The sequence below is a fragment of the Halichoeres trimaculatus genome, unplaced genomic scaffold (genome assembly GCF_033239565.1).
Source record: "Halichoeres trimaculatus isolate MK-OKI-2021-1 unplaced genomic scaffold, fHalTri1.1 fHalTri1_scaffold_7, whole genome shotgun sequence".
Classification (NCBI taxonomy): domain Eukaryota; kingdom Metazoa; phylum Chordata; class Actinopteri; order Labriformes; family Labridae; genus Halichoeres; species Halichoeres trimaculatus.
Window position 1 is genome coordinate 25,205,744 of NW_027437185.1, and position 22,633 is coordinate 25,228,376.

The 22,633-nt window shown below is 39.4% G+C and overlaps 2 protein-coding genes across 6 annotated transcripts; both read right to left on the minus strand.

Annotated features, from left to right (window-relative positions):
• Positions 1–104: 104 nt before the first annotated feature.
• Positions 105–15,133, minus strand: ocrl (OCRL inositol polyphosphate-5-phosphatase). 4 transcript variants are annotated; one of them, XM_074674074.1, is made up of 24 exons: positions 14,677–15,133; positions 13,990–14,068; positions 11,892–11,983; positions 11,551–11,589; positions 11,076–11,189; positions 10,053–10,220; positions 9,677–9,920; positions 9,404–9,574; positions 9,183–9,284; positions 8,976–9,090; positions 8,737–8,853; positions 8,420–8,601; positions 8,104–8,215; positions 7,667–7,776; positions 7,292–7,427; positions 7,045–7,155; positions 6,719–6,884; positions 5,933–6,168; positions 5,233–5,256; positions 3,058–3,177; positions 2,850–2,934; positions 2,550–2,677; positions 2,298–2,409; positions 105–1,966 (listed from the first exon to the last, which is right to left on the minus strand). In XM_074674074.1, exons 1-24 carry the CDS (start codon positions 14,717–14,719, stop codon positions 1,842–1,844), a joined length of 2,931 nt encoding a protein of 976 aa, XP_074530175.1. In that variant the 5' UTR covers positions 14,720–15,133; the 3' UTR covers positions 105–1,841. The 4 variants fall into 4 exon arrangements, with proteins under 4 accessions (XP_074530175.1, XP_074530173.1, XP_074530176.1 ...); XM_074674072.1 differs by having other exon boundaries at positions 9,404–9,577; XM_074674075.1 differs by lacking the exon at positions 5,233–5,256 and having other exon boundaries at positions 9,404–9,577.
• A 431-nt stretch (positions 15,134–15,564) lies between these two features.
• On the minus strand, positions 15,565–20,172 carry LOC141793507 (protein eva-1 homolog C). 2 transcript variants are annotated; one of them, XM_074674269.1, is made up of 8 exons: positions 19,831–20,172; positions 18,780–18,985; positions 18,564–18,687; positions 17,640–17,792; positions 17,291–17,434; positions 17,133–17,204; positions 16,960–17,040; positions 15,565–16,746 (listed from the first exon to the last, which is right to left on the minus strand). In XM_074674269.1, the coding sequence occupies exons 1-8, from the start codon at positions 19,925–19,927 to the stop codon at positions 16,361–16,363; spliced, it is 1,263 nt and encodes a 420-aa protein (XP_074530370.1). In that variant the 5' UTR covers positions 19,928–20,172; the 3' UTR covers positions 15,565–16,360. The 2 variants fall into 2 exon arrangements, with proteins under 2 accessions (XP_074530370.1, XP_074530371.1); XM_074674270.1 differs by lacking the exon at positions 16,960–17,040 and having other exon boundaries at positions 15,570–16,746.
• Positions 20,173–22,633: the final 2,461 nt, after the last annotated feature.

Consider the following 22,633-nt stretch of genomic DNA (forward strand, 5'->3'; position numbering starts at 1 on the left):
TTCATATGTAACTGAAGAGTGAGACAGAAAAAAACAGTCTTTCATTCTTGTTTTTGTTGTGAACAAGGAAACATTTCTCAAAGAGAGGGATTTAAAAAGCAAAACAGGTTTATACACAGTTTTATTTCTATTAAATAAATTAAAAGCATCAGAAATAAAATCCAAAGGATGACAACAGGTGAGTGTTTCTTTGCGTACCTTTAAATGTACCGTTACTTCATGAACAGATTTTGACGAACTAAAAACTTAAGTACAATGAGTCTGAAGAAGACTGCCAGCAGGTACAGTAGTGTGAGACAGAAAATCAATCAAAAAATTTTAGCTACACAGATTTTGTACTCAACATAATGATGATGGTATTTCCAAAGACAAAATGAAAAATTAATGGCTATTGTAAAATGGCTCTCCCAATTCTGAATAACTATTTACTATTCCTATTGCACAAGAATAGAGTCACCTCAGCCCATGTTTCTTTGTAAGTGATTGTCAGTGTAGTGACATTGTCTCCACATCCTTTCATTTCAGGTGATACTGAAGCAGGAAAAGAAATGTCTTGTGCTGTTCTAATGGTACGCCAGTGGATAAAAAAAGAGGAAACTGGTTTCCTTATTTCAACAGCCTTGTTATGCAACAGTGACTTCAGACACAAATCATTGGTAGTACATGTCCTACAGATTGATGAGTGATTGCTAATCCAGAAAAAGCTGCATCACTTAAAAGAGTTTAACTAGGCCCAAAACAACAAACAATGAGCTTACACATGTGTCAGAATTGAGAAAAAGGACAAGTAAACAGTCACAGACATCAACAGTACCATCTTCATGACAAACAGCAGACACCATCAAAGATTTTCACCACCATACTGACAGTCAAATATCCATGAAACAGGGAAACAGTCATTATTTACACCATTTAAGACATTGAGAAACCAGAGAGAGAGGGTGACTCGTCACACAGTTCTGGTGGACCAGGAAGTCAGTGTGTTAACCAACTTGTTTTGTAACTCAAGAGGAAACTTGCAAAACATGATGTTAAGGCTCATGACGGAAGTTACAAGAAAACACAGAAAACTGTCAGGACACAAGACTCATGTGTGATGGGATGATAACAAAAAAAAAAAAAAAAAGTGGTGAATATTTCCAGTGGAAAAGTTCCAAACCAATGAAGTGCTGAAAATAAAGCTGAGTGCAGTAAAGACATTTCAGATGATGAAAAATATAAATAACAGTTAAAACACAGAGGATATGGTAACAAAGAATCCACAAATCTTAACACTGACCCCTCAGTTAAAATGCTGCAAAATAGAGGATTGTCATGTCTTATGTTAAGCTTAAACATTCTTAGTATATAGATTTTCTTGATTATCCCATAATAAACAATAAACTAGTATTCAGTCTATCTCTTTAACATTTCTGTCTTTAGTGTAATAGATCCTCCTGCTTGTTACCTCAGGAAACATAGTGTTTTCACATTCACACCACTCTCTGTCCAGGGCTTATTTTGGCATGAGCACGAACATGATGAAGGGTGAGAAGAGGACAGGAGGCCTTCAGGTCATCAGAAAGTGCAGAGGCATCAGTTCAAACCTCCCAAAAGTGCTTTCCAAGTCCAGCTAGTAGTTTAACTGTGAATCAACTGAATATATGACACTTGGTAAAAGCATCATAGCTCAAATGAAAGTCTGGATCTACAATGAGAGTTCGAGAAGGTAGGGTGCAAAGGAAGCTGCACTGGTCTCCAAATGACGATGGAAATACCAAGCGGATGATGTAACACAGCCTTCCAAAGGTCCGGGTCAGTTTTTCCCATCAGTAAGTCAGGCTGGGAGTCAACTCTAAACCTCAGTCCTCATCTCCTGCCATGAGGAAACCCAGTATGAAGTCGATGGCTTTTTGTCGGTCATGTGGTGACTGTCTGCCGACCATGTTGGGAGGCGGTCGGATGAGGAGGCTGGCAAAGAGTGTTGCTAAAATACAAGAACAGGGCAAGAAGGTTAATGAAACTTGGAGAAATCTGACATAGCCCCAAAAGTCTTAAGTTCTGGCTTACTTATCGGGAACTGACTAAAAAGAAAAGACTATGGCAAAAAAGACGTTCAAATTGTAAATAGGCAAAATTTCAAGTAAGTTTTAACAAATTAGAACAACCTTCAGAACAACATGCACAGCAAACCATTTCACACAACACTCCTTTAAGACAGATTGAGACCCATGGGGAAAAAAACACTGAAAAACTCACAACAGCTTTTCCATGTGCACCAGAACTAAGTTTTACAAGAAAATATACCCATATCATACCTATGAGACTGGCAGTTAGGTTGTTGTTGTGCGAGTGCTTGAGAAGTTCCTTCAGAAAGGCCATTAAGTAGCGAAACACATTGCGGTGAGCCCGGGGCAACTGGGAGATCAACTGTGGATAATCAAAAGGATGAAATAGATTAGCTGTACTTGAAAGAAACCCTGAGTTAACCCTCAACTAAAACAGCCTTTCAATAACTCTTCTATAGAAGCCAAAGGCTTCATATTTCCTCTCAAAAAACACAGCTGTACCTGTTTGCAGAGGCGGCTGTCATGAGAGCAGTCGAGGCACCTTTGGTAGAGCTCGTAACAAACCACTGGCTCCGGCAAAGCTTCCAAGAAGATTAGCAGAGCCTCAGCAACAGAATGGTTACAACCCACTGCATGAAGAGTTAGGGAAGTTAAAAGGAAAGCATGGTATCCAGTCTGTGTCTGTCAAGTGTGTCTGATCATTTCTATTTATGACACAACCTTTTCCAGATCCTGCCATGTGGGATTTTAGTAACCACAGAACTCAACATGGTTTTTAGCAGTAAATCAGAAAAAGGATACCCATAGAGTCTGGTATGCTGGTATCCAGGCAGTCAATAATGTTCTGCAGCTCCTCTTGTAGGCCGGGAGTTTGGAACAAGTCCTCCTGGGAAACAGACAGATGCAGATTATTATTAACAGGCTACTTCAAATCTCTAGTTTTCTTTTATAGCTCTGTCATCACTCCTCAACAATAAAGAGGGTGCCCATCCATCTGAAGTTTTCTCACCTGATCACAGGATTTGATGAAAAGGTGGTTGACGAGAATCCACACCTCCTTGGGGATCTTTAGAGGTACATCTTCAGTGCCTGCACCATCCGCCATGAGGAAGCTCACCTTTGACCTTTCCTGATGAGAGATAACACTGTCAGCAGGTTTTACAATGACATATCAGAGCAAACACAGTACACAGGATTTCCAAACTTACAGCATTTAACAATTAAAAGAGAGTACTAGAATGTGTGTGTATGTGTGTGTGACATCTGGACTGTTGGAGATGGGGCTTAAGAAACTTAAAAGAAAACCATTTAAGGGCTGAATATTACTTTATCTCAGCAAATGGATCTCTGAGACTCATAAAACTTCCAAAAATAACTAAAACTACAGTAGTAAAGTTTCCAATAAATGCTCAAGTATTTAGAGTAGGCTTTATCAAGAGCCACTGTGAAACGTGCTGAAGAATATCGCTCACGCAGTTATTCATTTAAACTGATCATTAACAGGTTATGATATGCCAACATTAGCTAAATGAAACCATTAATGGAACTTGTCATTTGGCTTCAGTGGACTGTCAAAGCTTAGCTGAGCAGACTTTAATACCTCGTCTCATTAGCTTTAATCATGATAATGAGGGAGCTGTGCAGACAGAGCGACCTGCTGTGAAATGAGAATTAGGGTGATGGTGTTATAGTTTGTTAGACTTGTTGATCCTGCCCTTAGTGGAGGTTTAATGTGTGATTGGTTGGAGCCCACAGATTATTTCTGAGCTGGATGCTTCTCATGTTTGAACGCCTTTTTTGAACAAACAGTTGTGTGTCAGTTTTCTGAAATGTAGAGAGTTTAGGTAAGTGTGGATACACAATACTGCAGCTATGCTCAATGAGGGGCCTAATATCTAAAGAGGTACATCTTGTTACTTATTTTTTTAAGATGAAAGGTTTGATTAAACTGCTGTTTGTACATAGTGTTGCTCTAGAGCTTTGAGGTGGTTGGTTCAGCATATATTTACATTTAGCATTGTATGCACATAATCATTTCTTCACAATCAGACCTACATGTACATATTTGCAAGTCTATCGAGTCATTTTGAACCAAAAAGGTAAAACATTCCAAGTAATATTTTTAACACTTGATTGATGTTTACATTAAATGAGCCCTCAAGCTCATCAATCTGTTACTAAGACTGCATTCCTCCTGTCATTTCATTTCTCACTGGAAATTATGGCAACCCATTGCCAAAAGTCATAGGTCAACGTAAAGGCAGATCTTTACCAAGGTTTATCATTGACATTTTTCAGCAGAGCGCCACCTTTAGTTCCTTTAAAAAAGCTCCTTAAAGTTGACGCCATTACATTTCTGTCACAAGGCCAGAAAAAATGATATTTCAAGATATTTAAATGGGAAAAAATGATACCTTATTTGCCTGTAAAGAGTAAACAAGAAAACTACTTATGGGGTAAGAAAGAAAACAATATGATAAATTATCTTGAACAGATTGTAGTTTTTGCAGTATAAAAATCATAAAGGCCAAAAGTTGGGGGCAGTTGTAGTGAAGGTTTGAGTTTTAACAGAAACAAAACAACAGGCAGTTTGTGTATGTTTGTGGTTTAAATGTTTTCTACTGTAATCCAGTTTCTGAATTCTTCAGAACTGTACAAATTTTAGTAAAAACTATAATCCAAAAACTGTAAAATAGATGGACGCAGTCTCAGAGACGTCACCCCTCTGCTTCTGAAATGGAGTGTTGCCACAGAGGACAAGTTTAAAACATGTTTATTTCTGCTGTGATAACAGCTTTTTTGGCTTGATGTGTATGTGGCTTCTGGTATTTTCAGAGTGAGCCTCACACGGACACTTGACGAAATGCAGATTTTAGTACATGTGTATTTCCTCATATTTTTAAACCACAGGTTGCTGCTTGGTATAATCAAATCGCTATGGGCACAGTGTTTGAAGTTTTAGGGCTGTCGTCACACCTTAAGAGGACATAGGCACAACAGCTGTATGTGGACATCCTGAGGTGACGCTATCTTCAACTTGCTTTCTTTTACAACATGAGCAATTGAGGAACTGAAGTCATTAAAGTGTCATAAAGCGGAGATCTGATCAAAGAATTCTTCTAACTGAGGTTTATATCCAGTGGTCTGTTTGAATAGCTGATCAGTATCTATGTTAATATTTTACCTTTTCCATGAAGCTGTCCTCTCCCTGAGCAAGAAGTCAGCCCACAACCAGAGTGAAGAGTTGGAAATGAATGATCAAGGCAAGGAGAGGGGATGGAAGAAAACAGAAGAGGAGTAGAAAGAAGTGGGATTCAGAAACACAGGATTAGAAAAGTAAAGAGATAATGGATTGTTCCAGTATGAATCACTGATCACCAGTAGGAAAATGCAGCAGCTTAAGTAGAAATAAAGAAGCAAAAAAAAACAATAGCAGCTCTAAATTTCAAAGACAGTCAAAAATAGGAACATGGAAAACAGACAGAAGAACAGAAGTCTTCTAATTTGAGGCACAAATATGGACTAAACCCAAGTCAGTTTTTCCTTTTCATAAGGAGGTCTTTTTCTTTGTTTTTGCCACTTCCTCATTCCCTTGCCCCTCTTCTTGGCCAGAAATATACAGGTTGAGACATTTTAAGCTCTCCAAATATAGGCTCCAATGTGACTGAGTTTACCCAGAGGGAGAGAACAAGCCCTCACCCGTCCCTTCTGCTCTCAGGCAGTGAACAGCTTAGTGGGAGGAAAATGTAGGCTAAACTTTACTCTGTGGAGGAACATCTATGGTTAACAATCACAGTATTTGCTCAACTAGGGGGGAATGCGCCTGCAGAGTAAAAAACTGCTCAGATTTCCCTTAAAAGGCCGTTTAAGTAGGATTCCCTCACCAGGTCAATGAGTTTGGTGATGGGGATTTCTCTGATGGGCTTCTTCATGCGGCACAGAGTCTCCAGTGAGGTGCCAAAGCAGCTGGGCAGGTAGTTGCCAGAGATGGTGATGAAGTAGTCCTTGCCCCGGTCCAGATGGAGCACCAGGATGTCCTCTATGGAGTCCTCTCCTGAGTTCAGCAGTGTGACCGAGTCCTTACTTACATAGGCTTCCAGATAGATTTCTAAGGTCTCATCTGTTAGGAAAGATCAAAGGAAGTAGACTGTCAGAGCACAGCAATGCAAAGTTAAACAAAAATTAAAGTTTAGGAAGAATGATGTTGCCAGAGTATTCACATTACAAAGATCTATGCTTCACTTTATGGACTTTCGGATATCTTTGAGGAATAAAAATTTATTTTTTCCTACAAGCTGCCTTCTTAAAACGGAAAAGAAGTGTAACAAGTAACAAAAAGGACAAACAGCACTATTTCCATGCAAACAACAAGATTTAAGTAAATGTTAACCCTTCACCAATATCTATTTGATGGAGCACAGAACTGCTATGAGATGATATGACCAAAGGGAATCAGAAAAGGGTAACCATAAATTATTTTCTTTGTTTCGAGACATTTATATTTTAATATGTGTAATGATTATGAAACAGTCATGTATAAACTAAAAGAAATATAGACTCAAGATAAGACAGGGCTGTAAGGTGTTGGCACTATAAAGCTCTTACTATAGTCTGCAAGAGAGGCCTAAAAAAAGGAAGTTATTAAAAACAAAAACAAACAAACAACTTACTTGGTTCCAAGAATCCGTCACTGGGCTCGGCCCGGAGCCAAGGCTTGCAATACTGCGAGTCATTGAGTTTGGGGATGAAGGCGAAGTGACAGGGGACCTGCCCGTCGTTTGTGATCATGAAGCGCTCCCTTTGAAGCTGCCGGAACTTCACGTTCTCAAATGAAAACTGTTGGGTGATGAAAGAGAGGTGTGTAGTCAAAGGACACTCAGCTTTTACTTGAAAAGTTTAAATTACCACAGGCTGCTGTGTTCAAAGGGGGATTCATGAAACATTAATGCACGAGATTATTTACTAAAAACCTGACTAGGATGTGTTGTGTGTTTACCTCTCTTCTGCTCAGAGAAACAGACGGAAGGAAGTCGTTCTCCATTCTGTCCATCGCCCGAACAATCTCCTCAAACACTTTTTTGTGACGCTCCTCGTTTACCACTTTAACCTATAACAAAAAAAAAAAAGAGTAAATTTGCTTATTTTCATTAATAGGAAGTGCTTATTACAGCAAAGAGAGGAACCCTATATTTTCAAACTAAGCCCAGTGTTTCATGTTTCTGTTATCTGACATGTCATCTTACCCCGACACTAAACACAGAGCTGACAGGTTTGTGGTCACTCGTTTGCAGCTCCATGTGACTCCGGTATTTGAGCTGCTTGACATTATTGCCCCTCCACAGGATTCTGTCACACCAGGCCGGGACACGGCACTTCCCACTGCAAGAAAGACAGTCACAGTTTCAGAGGCAGAGTTAGAGGTCAGAGACCAGACACACACAGTTCTGCTGAGTCTGTATTAGTGTAATGATAATGCTGGGAAAAGCTTCCTGACAAACAGAATGCTAATCAGAATTCAGGGAAAGAAAAACTATGAGAGGAAAAGCTGTCAGTTGGACTAAAATACAGATCCTGGTGTGACTTTATTTAATCTTAAAAAACAAAAGGATGTAGATTACCTTGAGTCCCAGCGATCTGTTTTGGGGTCGTACTTATACGTGGGAATGAAGCTGATCTCTCCCTCCATAAAGTCTGTGAAGGCTCTTTTTGTTTGCCTTTGAATATTCAGCTGAAAAATGAAACATATTAGCAAATAATATTGTAAAAGAGAAAGAAGAAAACTATAAAGAATAAAAAAGTTGTGTGATTGAACTTTTCTTCAGAAACTTTCCAATCCCTACTTATCATGAAATATCACAGTTATGTCACGGTTGAGTTTTCCAAATAGGATACAACAATACTAACAAGCTTATTCTTAACAGGGGACAGCTAAAGAATGTCACCAGAGTGCCAAATTTTCCTGCTTAGTGCCAAAAGGACCATTTGCAAAATAGATTACTCAAGAACGACTTCAGCGCAAAAAAAAGGATCTCAAAGGGAGGTGACACTTTCTTACCTGATCAACCTCCTGCAGCTTCTTTAGCTCATTCTTAGATATGAGCTGTTTGACCTCACCAGCATCGTACATAAACAAACGGTAGTTTAAATCCCCAAGCCAGATGACAACGCTAAGATACAGAAAGAAAAAGAAAACTTGAATCAACAGAACAGCAAGTTTTTTGTTATAATATTCCCACAACGGAACATCATCTACATATTACGTTTGTCAAGCATATTTTAACCACAGTATTGATTAAGTTCAATTAACAAGAAGGGTAGGATAAGTAGCACTGAACAACATGGCTGTCCAATGTACTGGCTAAAGAACTCACTCATGCTTGACGATACTGAGAGGAGGGTAGTCCAACAAGTGGAAGGTCATGCGGGCACAAATGTCTTTGTAGTCCTGGTTGCGCCGTTCAAAGTCTTCAACATGTGCTGCTAGATGAGAGTTTACGATGCAGAAGCTGGTGTTGTGGAAGACGAATCTCACTGCCACACCACCTTTGTTTCCCTGTGAGGAAAAATAAACAGATGATGAAAAGAGTCAGTTTGAAAAAACCTTGCAAAAAGATTATATATCATTGACTAAACACATCAAACATTACACAATCATATGTTTTTTTTTCTTAAATTTTAATGAACAAACCATTTTCCCCATGATCCCTGTCCCCACATGTTCGGCTGCCACATCTTTTAGGTGATTCTTCAGAGTCTTTTTAACAAAGACTACGAGCATCATCCCTACTAACCGTATGATCCGGACCTGTGGACGTAAGAAAATAAAGTATAAATGCACAGCTATCGAAGATAAGTTTATGACACATGCCTACATTTACACACAAATTACATCCACTACTTTGTGACTCTTTTTTTCTTGTTACTCACCCTCTTGTACCTGGCTTTTGGGTGCAAGCTCCTCTCCACAGCCTCCACCCACAGCTGCTCCTTAGACGAGTCCATGTAAAAGAAAGCTTCAGTGCTTAGGTCCAATTCTTGAAAACTAGAATCAGAAAGACAGTTAACTTTATTTCAGATGTGACTGCATACAACTTCAAGGACAGAGCTGAACTGTGTGATAAAATTCTCACTGACCCAAGAGCGTAAAGATCAGGAGGTTCTGTGTCACAGCAGAGCCATGGCTCCAGGCTGCTGTCGGGAGACTGACCATTTACATTCCACGTACCTGTGAAAAACCTAAAGTGAAAAAAAAAAGAACATTTTATGTACCGTAATGAATGACACAGCATATTCTCAAATGTGATATGTCTACATAGACATAGCACATTTAACAACTCAGAATAAAAAGCCCTTACTTAAAGTTCTGGATGTCCACATATTCATTCTCTTTCTTCCCGAGGCGGTGTTTGATGAGGTATTCTCTTTGTCCTGCCTGGCTGGAGAACATGGCCTGTCTCATGCTGTTTGTAGTGGGGCTGTCGCACCAAGATGATGGCCTGTCTGTGCGGTCAAAACCTGACCTATAACTACTGCAAAGAAAAAAAAAATATAGTTTGTATTTTTGTCCTAATAAGACCACAGGACTGTAATCATATGAAAGATCTTGGTATGGTAACAGGTTTACTGACTCTGGTTTGGTGTTGGTGCTGAAGGAGTTGTCTTTGGGCTGTAAGGAGGCAGCTCTGTCTTTAGGGACAGGTGGTGGAGGCAAGGGACTGGATGGAGTGTAGGACGCTTTGCGAGGAGGTAGAGGAGGGACAGGAGGAGGCTCCCTGGAGGCAACTATGCGATTCTGATGGTTCTTCTTTTCCTCCACTTTGAGAGCGTGATTGAAGTCCCCTTCAAAGCCCAAGTCTGAGGCGAGTGATTGAACTGGGTTTCAGAAACAGGAAGTTCAGAAGTAGAGGATTTAAGTAAAACATCAAAAAAACTGAGAAGACAAACACTAACTATGGTATGTTCATGTGTAGTATAGTGTACGGCTTTTAACCAATGTTGACATACCATTATTGAGATTAGGAGGCAGTGCACTGGTAGATTTCGGTGCATTGACTCCAGAGGTCACAGAATTAGCAGGCTTATTTACTCTTTGTGGTGGGATAGGGACTGGACCTCTCAGGGCGGCTGGTGCAAGAGGCTCCATCGTTTGGGGTTTTTTGCGTTTAGATTCAACTGAGCAAATTAAAACAACAAAATCAGAAGAAAGCAAATGATAAACAAGGCTTATAAGGGAGTGTCTTTTCAGATCATCACATTTTCTTTCTTGTAGACAAAAAATGCATTTGACTGCACCTCTCAGAGCAAGACATAATGCAAAGCAGATATGCAAATGTGCGCTGCTGTTCACAGCTAAACGTTTGTCAGGTTGATTGCTTTCACACTATAAATTTGGAGATTCCAGGTTTTATATGCCTCCTTTGTAAAGTTGTGAGCTGTGTTGTCTCATTCGACAGGTTGCCAAGAGTACAGCAAAACAATGCATGGAAAATTCCAAGTACTTTGTGAACGTAATGTTTTTTTTAGTTTCCACATTAAGAACCTTTTAAAAGGGTTCAAATAGAAGTGTTGTTCCTTCTGTTTTAGTTTTGGAAAAACAGATGCCTACAGCATAATAGAAATAGATTTAAGAAGTGGAAAATGCAATTTCCTAACTAAGGCTCAAAACAATAACAACAAACAAATCATCTGACATACATTTTTAATCTAGTTTGACATTTTCATTGTGCATTAGTTTTTGTATTCAATGCCATTAAACTGTGTTGTTTTCAGACCAAACAGATATGAGATGGTTTTCTGCTAAGATCAGATTGTAGTAAGAATGAATGCATAATGGCCAAAGCTTTGCTTCTTTCCAGCTGCTTTCACAGAGGAGGATAGGATTTCAAAAATCCTCCTGTGTGTGTGTGGCAAGAATAAACAGGAAATCAGCAAGCAGTGTAATCCACCCTCAGTGAATAAATGTTAAATGACTGAATAAATAATTCATCATCTCACTGATTCCAATGCTGACAGACAGCAGAGTCTTACCTTGCTGCTGAGCACTCTTCAGCTGCGTCAAGAAAGTCTGAGTCCGCTCATCATCCTGGAGTTCCAGCAGCAGCTCAGGGGCTTTCTCGCCTTTGATTCGTACTCGGACACAAGCTTTAGAGAGGAGGGGAAAACATAAACTCAGACATGCTGGACATCTTAAACCTGGAAATCACATTAGAATGCAGGCTGTCTAGAACACAAAGCAACGTGATTTAATGACGAGACAAACCAGCATTCTTTAAGGGAGCCCTGGTAACTCATGACCAACATCTGCTACTAAATAAAGGACATAGAGAACTGTCCAAAGACATGCTCCAAATATGTAACACATTGGATAGTTGCTGTGTTGTAATAAATGCCTTGTTTAGGCTGCCTTCTGCACCCGCAATACTATAAAACATTTTCACATACCTATTTGAAAACAAGCAGACATTAATGTTGCTTTGACTAAGAATAAGTAATAAATACTTACAGTCCACTGAGAAGTTTATAAGAAGAGCCTCTTCAGCCTCTGAAACAGAAGAGAAAAGAGTTAAAGCAGTTCACACATGCAGTTCAAAGATCAGTTGTGGGAGTAAACCCGTGCTGTTATAAATTAGTTCTATTGGCTCCTATATCCTTTGTTGACTTTTAAATTTGCCTACCGGGTGCAAGAAATGCTTCCTGTACTGTCCTTTTTTTCTATCCTAGAATATAATCCTGAGTAAACAGTGACACTTCCATGGAACAGTTTGAAAGTTAAAACAGCAGAAATATTTTTTCATGTTTTGCCCAGCTGAAATGGTTTATTTTGAACCATAAAAAGTGACATACCTCTTACAATTTCAAAACTGTCATTGATGGGTATGGAGAGCTGAGCCACTGGACGAGACACGACAGCATTAGGGGTGGCCAAGACACCTAAACTGTATGAGACATGAGCATGGAGTCATACTTCACTTAAACTCTGTGATAAAGTCATATCATATCCTCAGAGTTTACACAGATTATACTTCTTTGCTCATCAGAATTAATTACTTGAAATCAACAGTTGTGTTCTGTGAACAGCATTGTGCGTAATTACATCAAATACAGGAGAAAGCTAAATATATTATTGGAGTTAGATTGTCATTCTCCAGGATTAAATGTGAATTTGGGATTTAAAAAAATGGGAATGCACATGCACACATGCAGCAGTCTCTTGAAGTCTTGTTTCAGGCCAATAGCTCAAAGCATGCAATGATAAACCATTAAAATCAAACAATAGCAAGTTCAGCACATTAAGAGGAACAGTATTTAAATGGTCAGTGCAGGCAGCTTTAAAACTGTGACATGGGTAAATGAAAGGTGTGGTGATTTTTCACTATCTAACAATGGATGACTAATACAGCCAGGGTCAAACAGGCACGTCAGGCACTGCCCACGTTTCCTCTTCACTGCACAAGAAATCTGTTACAGAGGAAAATGACTCAACTATCCAGGACTCGTAGATTCCCTGAATGAGAAACAGCTTTATTGTTGAAAACTACATGATGATCAATGGCTGATATTGCCTCCTTCTGAAGGGAACTGCAAACATTTATTAAAAAAAAACAACAAATCTGCAGCTCTGAAAAAATGACTAATGAGGTGGAACTCACTATGCCAGATTTTAGTTGATATATTAAGGCTACTGTTGCGTGTCCTCTTTGAGCATGAGTAGTCTTACCACTTCTATCACTATTGTTTATCTGTGGAAATGCATTAGTTGCAAAGAATGCAGAAGTATGCATTACAGGAAAAATGTAATAATGCAAAACAGGTAAAACTGGAATTTCTTATGGTCACTAGTACAAAAATTCTTACCAAAACAAAACCAGTTGAAAACTGTAAACTGACAGTATCACATCTATGCACAATGAGGCTGTATCATATTGTCCCAGGCCTCTCTGTAATCTTGATTTACCATACTGTCTGATACCGAGTCACTTTGACATGCTTCCAGCTAAATTTGATTATATCTGCCTAGCACAAACTAACACCATGACTAGAGCTTAGTGTGAGTGGTTTTAGCACAGTCAGCTGAGGACGGAGCTTGTGTGCCCATGTGAGTCTCATTACACTCCAGGACTAAGCTGAGGAATTCTGGTCAATGAAAATAAAGTTGCCTGCTGCTGCTGCTGGTTGCAGCTTTCTCCTACAACCTGCTACAAACACAAACAACATGGTTCGACACACCCACCAAGTCTGTCACATCCCCTTTCGCAAAAAGCTGAGGCTGCCAAGACCCGGGTTAAAATCCTGCTTATGTAATACTAAACTAAACCATTAGAGCTCTACAAGCCTGAAGAGAGTCGCTGATCCATTCAGCAGTTTCCTTAGTTCAGACAGGCTGCCAGACACCTGACATGAAACACTGTTGTGCTTATTACTTGCATCTTTCTCTAACATGATGTACTAAACCAGAAAATAAAAAGTATTGGTTTGTATTTGTAATATTTTTCAACAGTCTCAGTGGTACGATTTAGCCCCACAAATAGCATCAAATAATGTAATACCATACCACAACTGAACCTTAATCTCAACAATAAAACTGTGCAATTGCACTCACCCTGCCTTATTATGACCCCATTATTGAAACATTCTTTGACACAACAGATTTTTCATTACAAGTTATCTCAAATAGTTTTTTGTTTGTTTATTTTAAAAAGCTATATTCCGTCTGTGAAGTAGCTGTTTATTAGATGTATATAAATAAAAACAGCAGTATGCTACATGAAGGAGGAAACATTGTTCAGTAAGTTTTCTGCCAACAAGCACAGACAAATCAGACCAACCCACTGGCTTTATGCAACATACTAGCTAGTTGCTGCAGAAAATGATTTTTTTTTTTTTTTAAGTTTACCTTAGACCTAAAAAAAACTACATACAGGTTAAGTCGTTAGGTACTTACATAAATTCACCACTGCGCTCTATTAGAGACAGCAGTCTGGGCTCCCTCTGTCCAGCCCTCAGCTCCTCACCTCTCACAGTGTGAACATCACAATCAAGGAATCATTATGTAAGATGGGTGAAAAATCTGCTTGGACATCACAAGCAATTATTTGATAAATTATTCAATATGTTCAGAAGTCATTAGCCTTTAGTGTGGTCAGTGAGCGTGTGTGATGCCGGAAGGTATTCAGAGGTGACAACCAGTGTTAAAGAAGAAGCCGTGCTTATTAAAAGTAAGGGATAAATTAATGTGGTAAATGGAAGTTCATTAAAAGCAGTAAAGAAAAGAAAGAAAACAGTTCAGTGGCTGTTAGAAGAAGCAAGTATAGCTCAAATATAACTGACGTCATGGTAGCTGTCGGAGACCGAGAGGATTTAATCAATCTGCCAGTCATTAATGGCAATATTAGTGATAGTTAACAATGCACTTTGCTTCAAATTAAATAAAGTCCTAAAAAAACTCAAATTCTAAAATCCACACAAATCCACCCAACTACTGTAATGGTTAAGTTACACTATTGTGAAATAATTCCGAAAAGTTTACTGACTTTCTCACGCTAACTGTCGACATTTGGTAAGGCTAACATTAGCCGACGAGCTAAAGCAAAATGGAAAAAAAAGGTTGTAACAGAACTCAAAAAGGATATTGCCAAGCACTCCTCTTCGCATATTCCCAAAGAGGAGTCCATTCTTACCGATGAAGAACAAACAGAGATTTATCATTGGCTAATCACTTGGTGTGGGCTCAGTCCAGACACGGACAGAGAAAGTTCAATCCCCACCCGGCTCGGCGGCCTTCCGGGCTGACAGCTGTTCACTTACTGGGTGCTAATGCTAACCGCTCGTTAGCTTGTTAGCCAGATGTTGTTGTTATTGTTGCTGTCGAATGGGGATCGCAAAAAGAGCCGAGGGTCAATACATCCCCGTCAAAGCGCCTTTGTGTCACACGACTTGAAATATCCAGCTTGTCTTCTGTGCACTGACCGGGCTATTCAGACTACATGGCTTGCAGATTAAAGCTAATAATGTTCCAGTACATACTTTGCAGCTATGTGGACTCTCCCACCCACTCCGGTTTCTCTCCCTGCTTCGTTGGTCCGGCTTCTTCGTCCTCATTTTAAGGGCGGTATGCAAAAAGTACGAGGCATATACCGCCACCTTCTGCCAAGGCGTGAATACAATGAAATCCCTGCCTTGTAATCTGAGAAAATCTGCAACATCATCGATCAAAGTCATCATTGTTTTTACTTTAAAAAAGTCAAGTCATGCTCAGTTTAAAGGAACTGCAGTTCATAAACTGAGCATGACTTGCTGCATTTGAAGACAGTCATAGTAGGTATCAGTTTTCTTTTGAAATCGTACAGTTATACTATTTTTTAATCTACTTGCTACTCCAGTAATTTTGAATATTTTTACACAACATGAAATCTGAAATGAAATGAAATATTACAGTTATATGCCTTATTAGTAACCTTTTAAACCAAATTTAATTAAACAAATATTGGTTAGTCGGAAGCTTGTTTTGTCAATGTCTGAGGCTCAAAGTTTGTTTTCCCTTGTATCTACTACAGGACATCGGGAGGCACAATTCAAAGCTCAGACTGTGCTGTGGGCATTGTACAGGTATTATGTCTCTTCTGGTTAACAGAGTATTAGTTCTGTGTAGCCTTTCAAGTAATCAACAGAGGCATCACCATCAACAGACCACAATTCCCCTTTTAATAAGTAGAATGACTTACTTTACACTAATTTTAAGTATACAGAGGCAGATAATCACTTGAATGAAGTAGCACAGATTCTTTGTCTTTATATTTAACATTAATTCAAAATGCAACTCATCCTTTGTTAATAATTATTAAATAAATAATTATTGTAATCAAAAGTCTGTAATTATTCCTTCTAGCCCATTTGTGGAAGACTTCATTTTCTTATACTGCAATTTTGAAACACTTGTGCAGTGCACTTTACATAGGCACATCAAGTGTATATTGCTTTTGACGTCTACCCCCACAATATCAGATGGAATAACAGTACAAATTCAGATCACACATAGACTTTCATTAAACCAAACTTTCATCCACACTCTTGTTTATATGCAATATGCAAAATGGCTTATATTCTTAACTATGAAGGCTCACTATAAATAATAAATTCTCATCTTGAAGTTGAGAGAACTAATCTTACAATGGATTACTTTTACTGTACCATACCAGTACTATTTATCATGTAAAGATACCCAATGGCTGTTGCCACACTGTTAGTCACTTGGCCATGGACAGCAAAGTTTAGGAAGTAATTTGATGATTTATCTTCATTCATGCATGTGATCTTTAGTTGTTGTAGGTTTTAATCTTATGAATGGCATAAGGGCTGGAGTCCTGGTGTGGCCAGATGTCTCCATTGGGCAGATCTCTATTGTGTTCCCCCTGACATTCAACCATCTCTACAGTCAGCGTGGAGGGGCCAAACATGTCCGCTGTGCGGTAGGACTGTGTGAGCCGACAGAAAGACGACGTGTCTGAGATGTCATTGTCAAAGAGGTCTTCCATGTACTCCTTGCGCTGTCTGCGTCTTGCAGTTAGCTCATCGTTCAGTTCAGAAACCAAATCTTTGACATCCTTCACCAGTGTCGAGCGCACACCAAACAGGCATAGGAGGAAAACCAGACCAGCACAGATGCCAGAAACAAAGTAGAGGGCAACACGTTCTGGGAGACCTGCAGTAAGTATCAACAACAAAAGTGAAGTGAGACACAGCAAATTCACAGTTATAGGTAGCTGCATGTAATTTTCACATCTTTTACTATACCTCCTCTAAGTTTTCTTTCAGCTTCATGTAAACCATTAGTGTACTTTTCTTGTCTAAAACATGCTAAAAGTCAAGACTTGTATCATTCCAGCCCCAGGTCTACAGGCATCAGTGCACATACCCAATATTTTTTCAATGATCTCCAGAGAGTTGGTTAAGAGCACGTTTTGAGGCCTGTAGGTGGGGCCAGTGTACCATCCACCTGCAGGTGAGAGGGGGGTGTCCGGTGCTCAGACGCCAGTCAAAGTCTGCTGCATCACCACAACGTATAAGTTTACTCAGTGTTACTCTCACCGTGTGTGTAGTCTGAGATCATGAAAGGATCTGTTGAACCTCGACCCACATCATCCAGAAGATACCGAGGCACTGAAAAGAAAAAGAAGGATTTTCATGGTTGAATGGTGAAGAAAAACATGCCACATACAAGCACTTAAATCCAGTCTGTCGCTCACCACAAGTAAATGATACTCGCAGGTGTTTCCTAGTGCCAGGGAAGCAGGGGTCTCCAAAAGTATGGATGTCAGCAAGCACTGAGCAGTTGGATCTGCCATGACACCTGCGTGACACTTTCCTCAGAGCAGAAGGTGACAAACACTCTGAAAAAGAGCATGAATGTAATATCTGCATCAGTTTCACATTGTGATCATTTTCTCTGGTCCAATACCACAGCCCTGATTTAAATCATGTAAATTTGATACAACACTATTCTGGAGAAACTGTACCATAGACAATTTTTTAGCTTAACTTGTCCCCAACAAACTTTCACGTCTCACACTGTATGCAGCTATTACTGTTTCAGACCCATGTCAGTGTGGGATCCTGGCTCTTGGGGGCAGTAAGGACTGCCATGCAGCAGGTGTCCAAAGGTGGCTGAGTAGATGGCGATGACAGTCTCATTTTTACACATCAGTCTCAGGCGCTCATTTTCACACACCAGCCTTGTGCGATGATGCTCTGAAATAAGTGTCAAGATAAAAAGAGTGATTGCTATCTCCCACTTAATGTTACTTCAAGGAATACATTGTGCCTATTAATTTCACATTTCAGTTAAATAGAATAGTTTTTGTAATTGTTTGAAGCTTTCTTCATGCAAAGTTAATTGTTTCAACTGATACATTTTACACTTTCTCTTACTGCTGTGCACTTTTCCTTCAAGTCCCTGATCAGAGTTTTTTCTGTTTTGTTAGCATGTTCTTGTGATATAGCAAGTATGTTTGTTCATGTACGTATTTCATTGTCAGGTTGAGATAACCTGAACTCTTATCTTGCCGTGTCATTCTTTGGTTGAGATTAAACAACATTTTAGAATATTTCATACTTTAAAATGTACTACATTTTGGCAAAAAACCCCACTTGGGTTAAGAATTCATTTTAATTTTTGCATACTTTAGAAATGAGAAGCGACTGAAAAATAATCTTTTTAAAATTGTTTTATTGTAATATTCAATGCCTTTGATAAGAGAGATAAAGGATTTGATGGTAGATAATGACAGCTACATCTGACTGTATCACTAAACTACTGGAAATATGATTTGTTTTAAGGTTTTGAGACCACAGTAGCAGTTAAAGTGAGTTAACCCACAAATAAAGGGTGCTGGATATGTAAAAAGCTCTGGAAAAGCAGGATTTTTTTTTTCCATCACAGGGCCCAAGGTGAATGATACTTTGGGTAAACCATGTATGTCAGTGACATAATGAAAAGATGATGAGATGATTGAAGCTTACCTGGCCTGCACTTGTAGGCAACTAGAAGGTACTTGCTAGTGAGTGGACAGGGGTCCTGCCCAAACACAGGACTGAGCACTGGGATGTGACAGGATCGGCGGTCCTGACACTCTGATACCACTTTCTGCATGTGGGTTACACACAAAACAGACTTTATTATGACCTGAGTCATGAAAAAGTGACATTAAGTGACTCAAACTTACTGTGGCTTTATACCTCGATAGCAACAGGCGAGGAGCATTCTGAATCCTCCTCCACGGTTGTGTTTGAGTTTGCAGAGGGACAGAGATACTGATAGGGAACACGTCTTCCATAGAAAGCTGACAGGACGGATACAGATGTCCTGGAAGGGCACTCAACGAAGAGTATGTCTCCCTCACAAGCATGAGCAGTGTGGTTTTTCAGGATAGTGTGCAGATACTCTAATAGAACACAAGATGGTGCTAATTACACTTTTTTATGTATGACAGGAGGAAAAAAATGTTTAAAGAAACTTAAAACAGTAAATTTTAACAGTATGATGCAGTATTAACATTTCCTAATTGATCCCAATGCTAAACAAGAGCTCAGGGGCCAATATCCCCCTCTTATTAGTCATTCATTAGTCTATCATCATTAGTCATTCATTAGTCTTTTTTAAACCTGGTTGTTAAACGGGTATTTTCAGAATCACAGGCTGTTTACTTTATATAGTGACACAAGAAAACATAAAATTGATGCTGAAGTCAAGCTCTTCCTCCTGTGTGTGTTTCCCATGAGTGTGTGTTTAAGTGTGCTGTGCACCAAAGAGCCCGTGTGATGCTTCTGATGGCAAATGAGAGGCAGTACCAAGCACTTGCTCACAATGAACTATTATGAGGCCCCTCACAGGCTGCAGTAACACAAAAAATGAAAACTCTGCAGAGGTCAGATACAGACATATATGAGATGCTCACAATAGAGGCATCAGAGACTTCGGCAAGCAACCTTCAGCTTTGTATTCACATATCATGATGCCATTCATCACACTCGGTTGCCTGGAGACAAAACAAAGACCCAGCTCCAGCTCAAATAAAGCTGGGTCCTGATCTGTCAAAGGTCTAAGACCATGACTGTTATGCTGGTGTCACGTCTGCTAGAAAAGCAGGATGATAAGACAAAAAACTGGAGACATCTCATCGCCCGCATAGGCGTTTTTTGTAACCAATGAAAATGTCATATGTCAGCATACAGCTTTTCTCCTCAAACTTAAAAAAAACAATAGTAATACTAATAATTAAATACTTACGAGAGAAATCAGGTGCAGATTTTACCATTTGTATCTCCAGAGCCACAAGAAGGGATAAGAAAAGACAGAAACTCCATGGCAATGCGAATGTGCTCATCCTGTGGGATAGACCCCAGGGGTTTGCTCTGATGTGTTGTCTTGTTGTAGACTCCTTTGGAGAGAGTGGTCAGTGGGTCAGTGATGGCATTGTGTTCATACGAAACAGCAAGGTCCCTTTTAAAGCAATAACAGTCCTAGTTTAAAAGAGTCACTAGCAAAGCTCCCTTATAATGTATATTCCAATGTTTTATTGCATGCTCAGGCTTCAGAGCTGTTTCATCAAACAACAGCAGCCTTTTTCTGGAACCACGTGCTGCAAAAAAACAGTGACGTGACTCCTCCTCTGTTGTCTTTCCTACTGTTTGTGGCTTGGGTTTTTAGGCAGTGTTGTTTCATTTTTTATCTTTTAGAAATAGTTTCGTGGCAAGCATTATTTTATTTTATGTAAACTTTTGAAATTAAAGATGAAAAAAAAAAATCATTCCATTTCGCTTTCACTTTGTATAAATGAGCAAATATGACTTGTTTAAAATCCCTTCAAGGACTTTGAATATTCCCTCTACTTGCTCATGCCTTTACTTTTATTTAATGAAAACTTACAGTTAATGTCAACATAACAGTGTTATGAAAATTGGTGTTTTAGACATGTCTCAGCATTTTAATGACACTACTGTTTGCGTGTATCCACATGTCTTCACTTTGTGATAATGGTAGTTTTCAAAATATGATTTAGTTCAGCCATCAGGGCTCCAGCAGGGGGCACTGTTGGGTAAAAATCACTACCTGTCAGAAAACCTGCCAAAATGCATGCCTGCATTCAGTCGATTTCATTTTGACTGCAATTATGTAGGTAAGCAAGGGGCACCCGATTAGCTTTCCTGCTAAAACCTTAAACCCTAAATTTAGCTCACCAGGAACACTTGACTTGTTACCGACCCCTTGCACCTCTTGCCCTGATGCCAGATCTTATCACAACATGGACAGTTTTGCCATTGTGGTCTATGGGCTGCATACATTAAAAAGTAAAAGATGAAGCTGTTCATCAGGCCTAACTTTGTGTCATTAAGCTTGGTCTCATGAAGCATATTAGGTCTGGTGGCTCATTCTGCTGTTTACTTTTCAGCTGCTCAGGTATCTTGTTTGACAGCCTTTATTTGGCGAAGTACTTGTCCTCACAGTCAAACGTTAAATGATACTTGATTCCAAATAACTTTTGAAAAGTTTTCAGTTATTTTATTAATCAAAACCTTGAAACTGGTGTTCTGTCCTTGGGGAGTCAGTTACTTTCAAATAGTAGCCAAAGGTTTCAAATGGATAAATACACTCACTATCAATAGATTTACTTTTTCACAGTTTATTCATCTTACATCTTCCTCCTTTCTACTTCCTTCCACCTCTTTATGTTTCCCAATTCAACTCCATTCATATTTGTGGTCCATTCATCTGACTTTGAGAGTGTCGCACTCTTTTTTTTTTTTTTTTTAATTTTATTTTTTTTTAGCTGTACAAGTTCAAGAAAGGTGTGAAATAATGAGACAGGACACCAGTTGGCACCCGACTGTCACCACTTCACACAGACAGTTTGACACCAACGCTTCATTTGAGGAACAGCTGGAAAATGCTAAATAGTCTCCCATGACTAGCGGGTTTGATCTTGGGAAATTAATTGCTCCCTATTGGGCTTGAAATGTGTCAAAATGACCTGCCTTCTTGTTTAAAAGCACATGCCTGCTGATGTGTGTCCCAAAGGAGAATTGGAAATTCTCAGAGAGAACAGGATGATTAAAGTACACTCACCTTCTGCACCGTAGATGTCATCATGTCAGCTCCCCACATCACAGCTTTGATGTTTCTGTTAAATCCAGAAAAGACCTCCAGCTTGGTGTGTAAGTAACATTCAGTCTGTACAGGTCATATACAATAAGGCAAAGCCCTGGCAGCATCCATCAAGCATTCAGTACAGACTAGCACTAGGCAACACATAGATTAATTTATAATTGTGGTACAAACATGAAAATAATATTCTTTTTCTTTAATTTCCCTGCCAGACCCTTTTAGCTCGTGTAGTTCACACCCTTCACCTGGTCTTGTTTGTTGAAGAGACACGGTTTGCCACAGCACAGCACAGTCACATCAGTCGTTCTGAATTTCTTGAATATGTGCAGTATCAGACATCAACAAGCAACAAAAGGAGACAGCACAACCAATTTGTTTCAGCATCTAGAACAGAAACATGCTGTTGAAATGAAACCACTACAGCCCATATTCCTCAATAAGAGGACAAACTTAACAGAATCATTTCCAAATGCATCAAGTATGATGAGAAAACTTTTACGGTTGCTGAAGATAGTGCAAACCCTTTTCCTGACTAAAAAGCTTTGTGCAATTCTTCTGACATGGGTAAAAAACAGGCTACAAATCTGTAGCAGCATACCCCAGGTGATGCCTAAAGAAAAAATCAACACTGGAATTACAGCTCTGCAGATGTCACAGTATCCCAGAGAAAACAGTCAGAGGAGCAGAAACTGCAGATGATTAAGTTTGTTTGTCAAAAATATTTCATCACCTTTCTCTCTCCTGCAGCCTGTCTCTCTGATGGGGCCACAGCCTGGCACTGATGAATGGGATGAAAAAACATTTGCATGGGGAAAAAGTCACTTTTCTATCATTCTCCAGTCAGCCAGCAGCCACCTCCACAGGGTCCAGGACTGAGCTTCTTCAGCAGTCTGTTCAGTCTTTCCCTCATGTGTCCTGTCTGCTCACA

What these genes read in the sequence shown, in the direction of transcription:
- LOC141793507 (XM_074674269.1), bottom strand. Translation starts at nt 19,927, where the DNA reads ATGAGCACATTCGCATTGCCATGGAGTTTCTGTCTTTTCTTATCCCTT. An exon ending in GCGAGTATCATTTACTTGTG is followed by an intron (nt 17,205 to 17,290) that starts GTGAGCGACAGA and finishes TTTTCTTTTCAG; the next exon opens with TGCCTCGGTATCTTCTGGAT. An exon ending in GATCATTGAAAAAATATTGG is followed by an intron (nt 16,747 to 16,959) that starts GTATGTGCACTG and finishes TACTTACTGCAG; the next exon opens with GTCTCCCAGAACGTGTTGCC.
- ocrl (XM_074674072.1), bottom strand. Translation starts at nt 14,719, where the DNA reads ATGGACTCCTCTTTGGGAATATGCGAAGAGGAGTGCTTGGCAA. An exon ending in CGAAGAGGAGTGCTTGGCAA is followed by an intron (nt 14,069 to 14,676) that starts TATCCTTTTTGA and finishes GTGATGTTCACA; the next exon opens with CTGTGAGAGGTGAGGAGCTG. An exon ending in CAGGGATCATGGGGAAAATG is followed by an intron (nt 8,602 to 8,736) that starts GTTTGTTCATTA and finishes TTTTCCTCACAG; the next exon opens with GGAAACAAAGGTGGTGTGGC.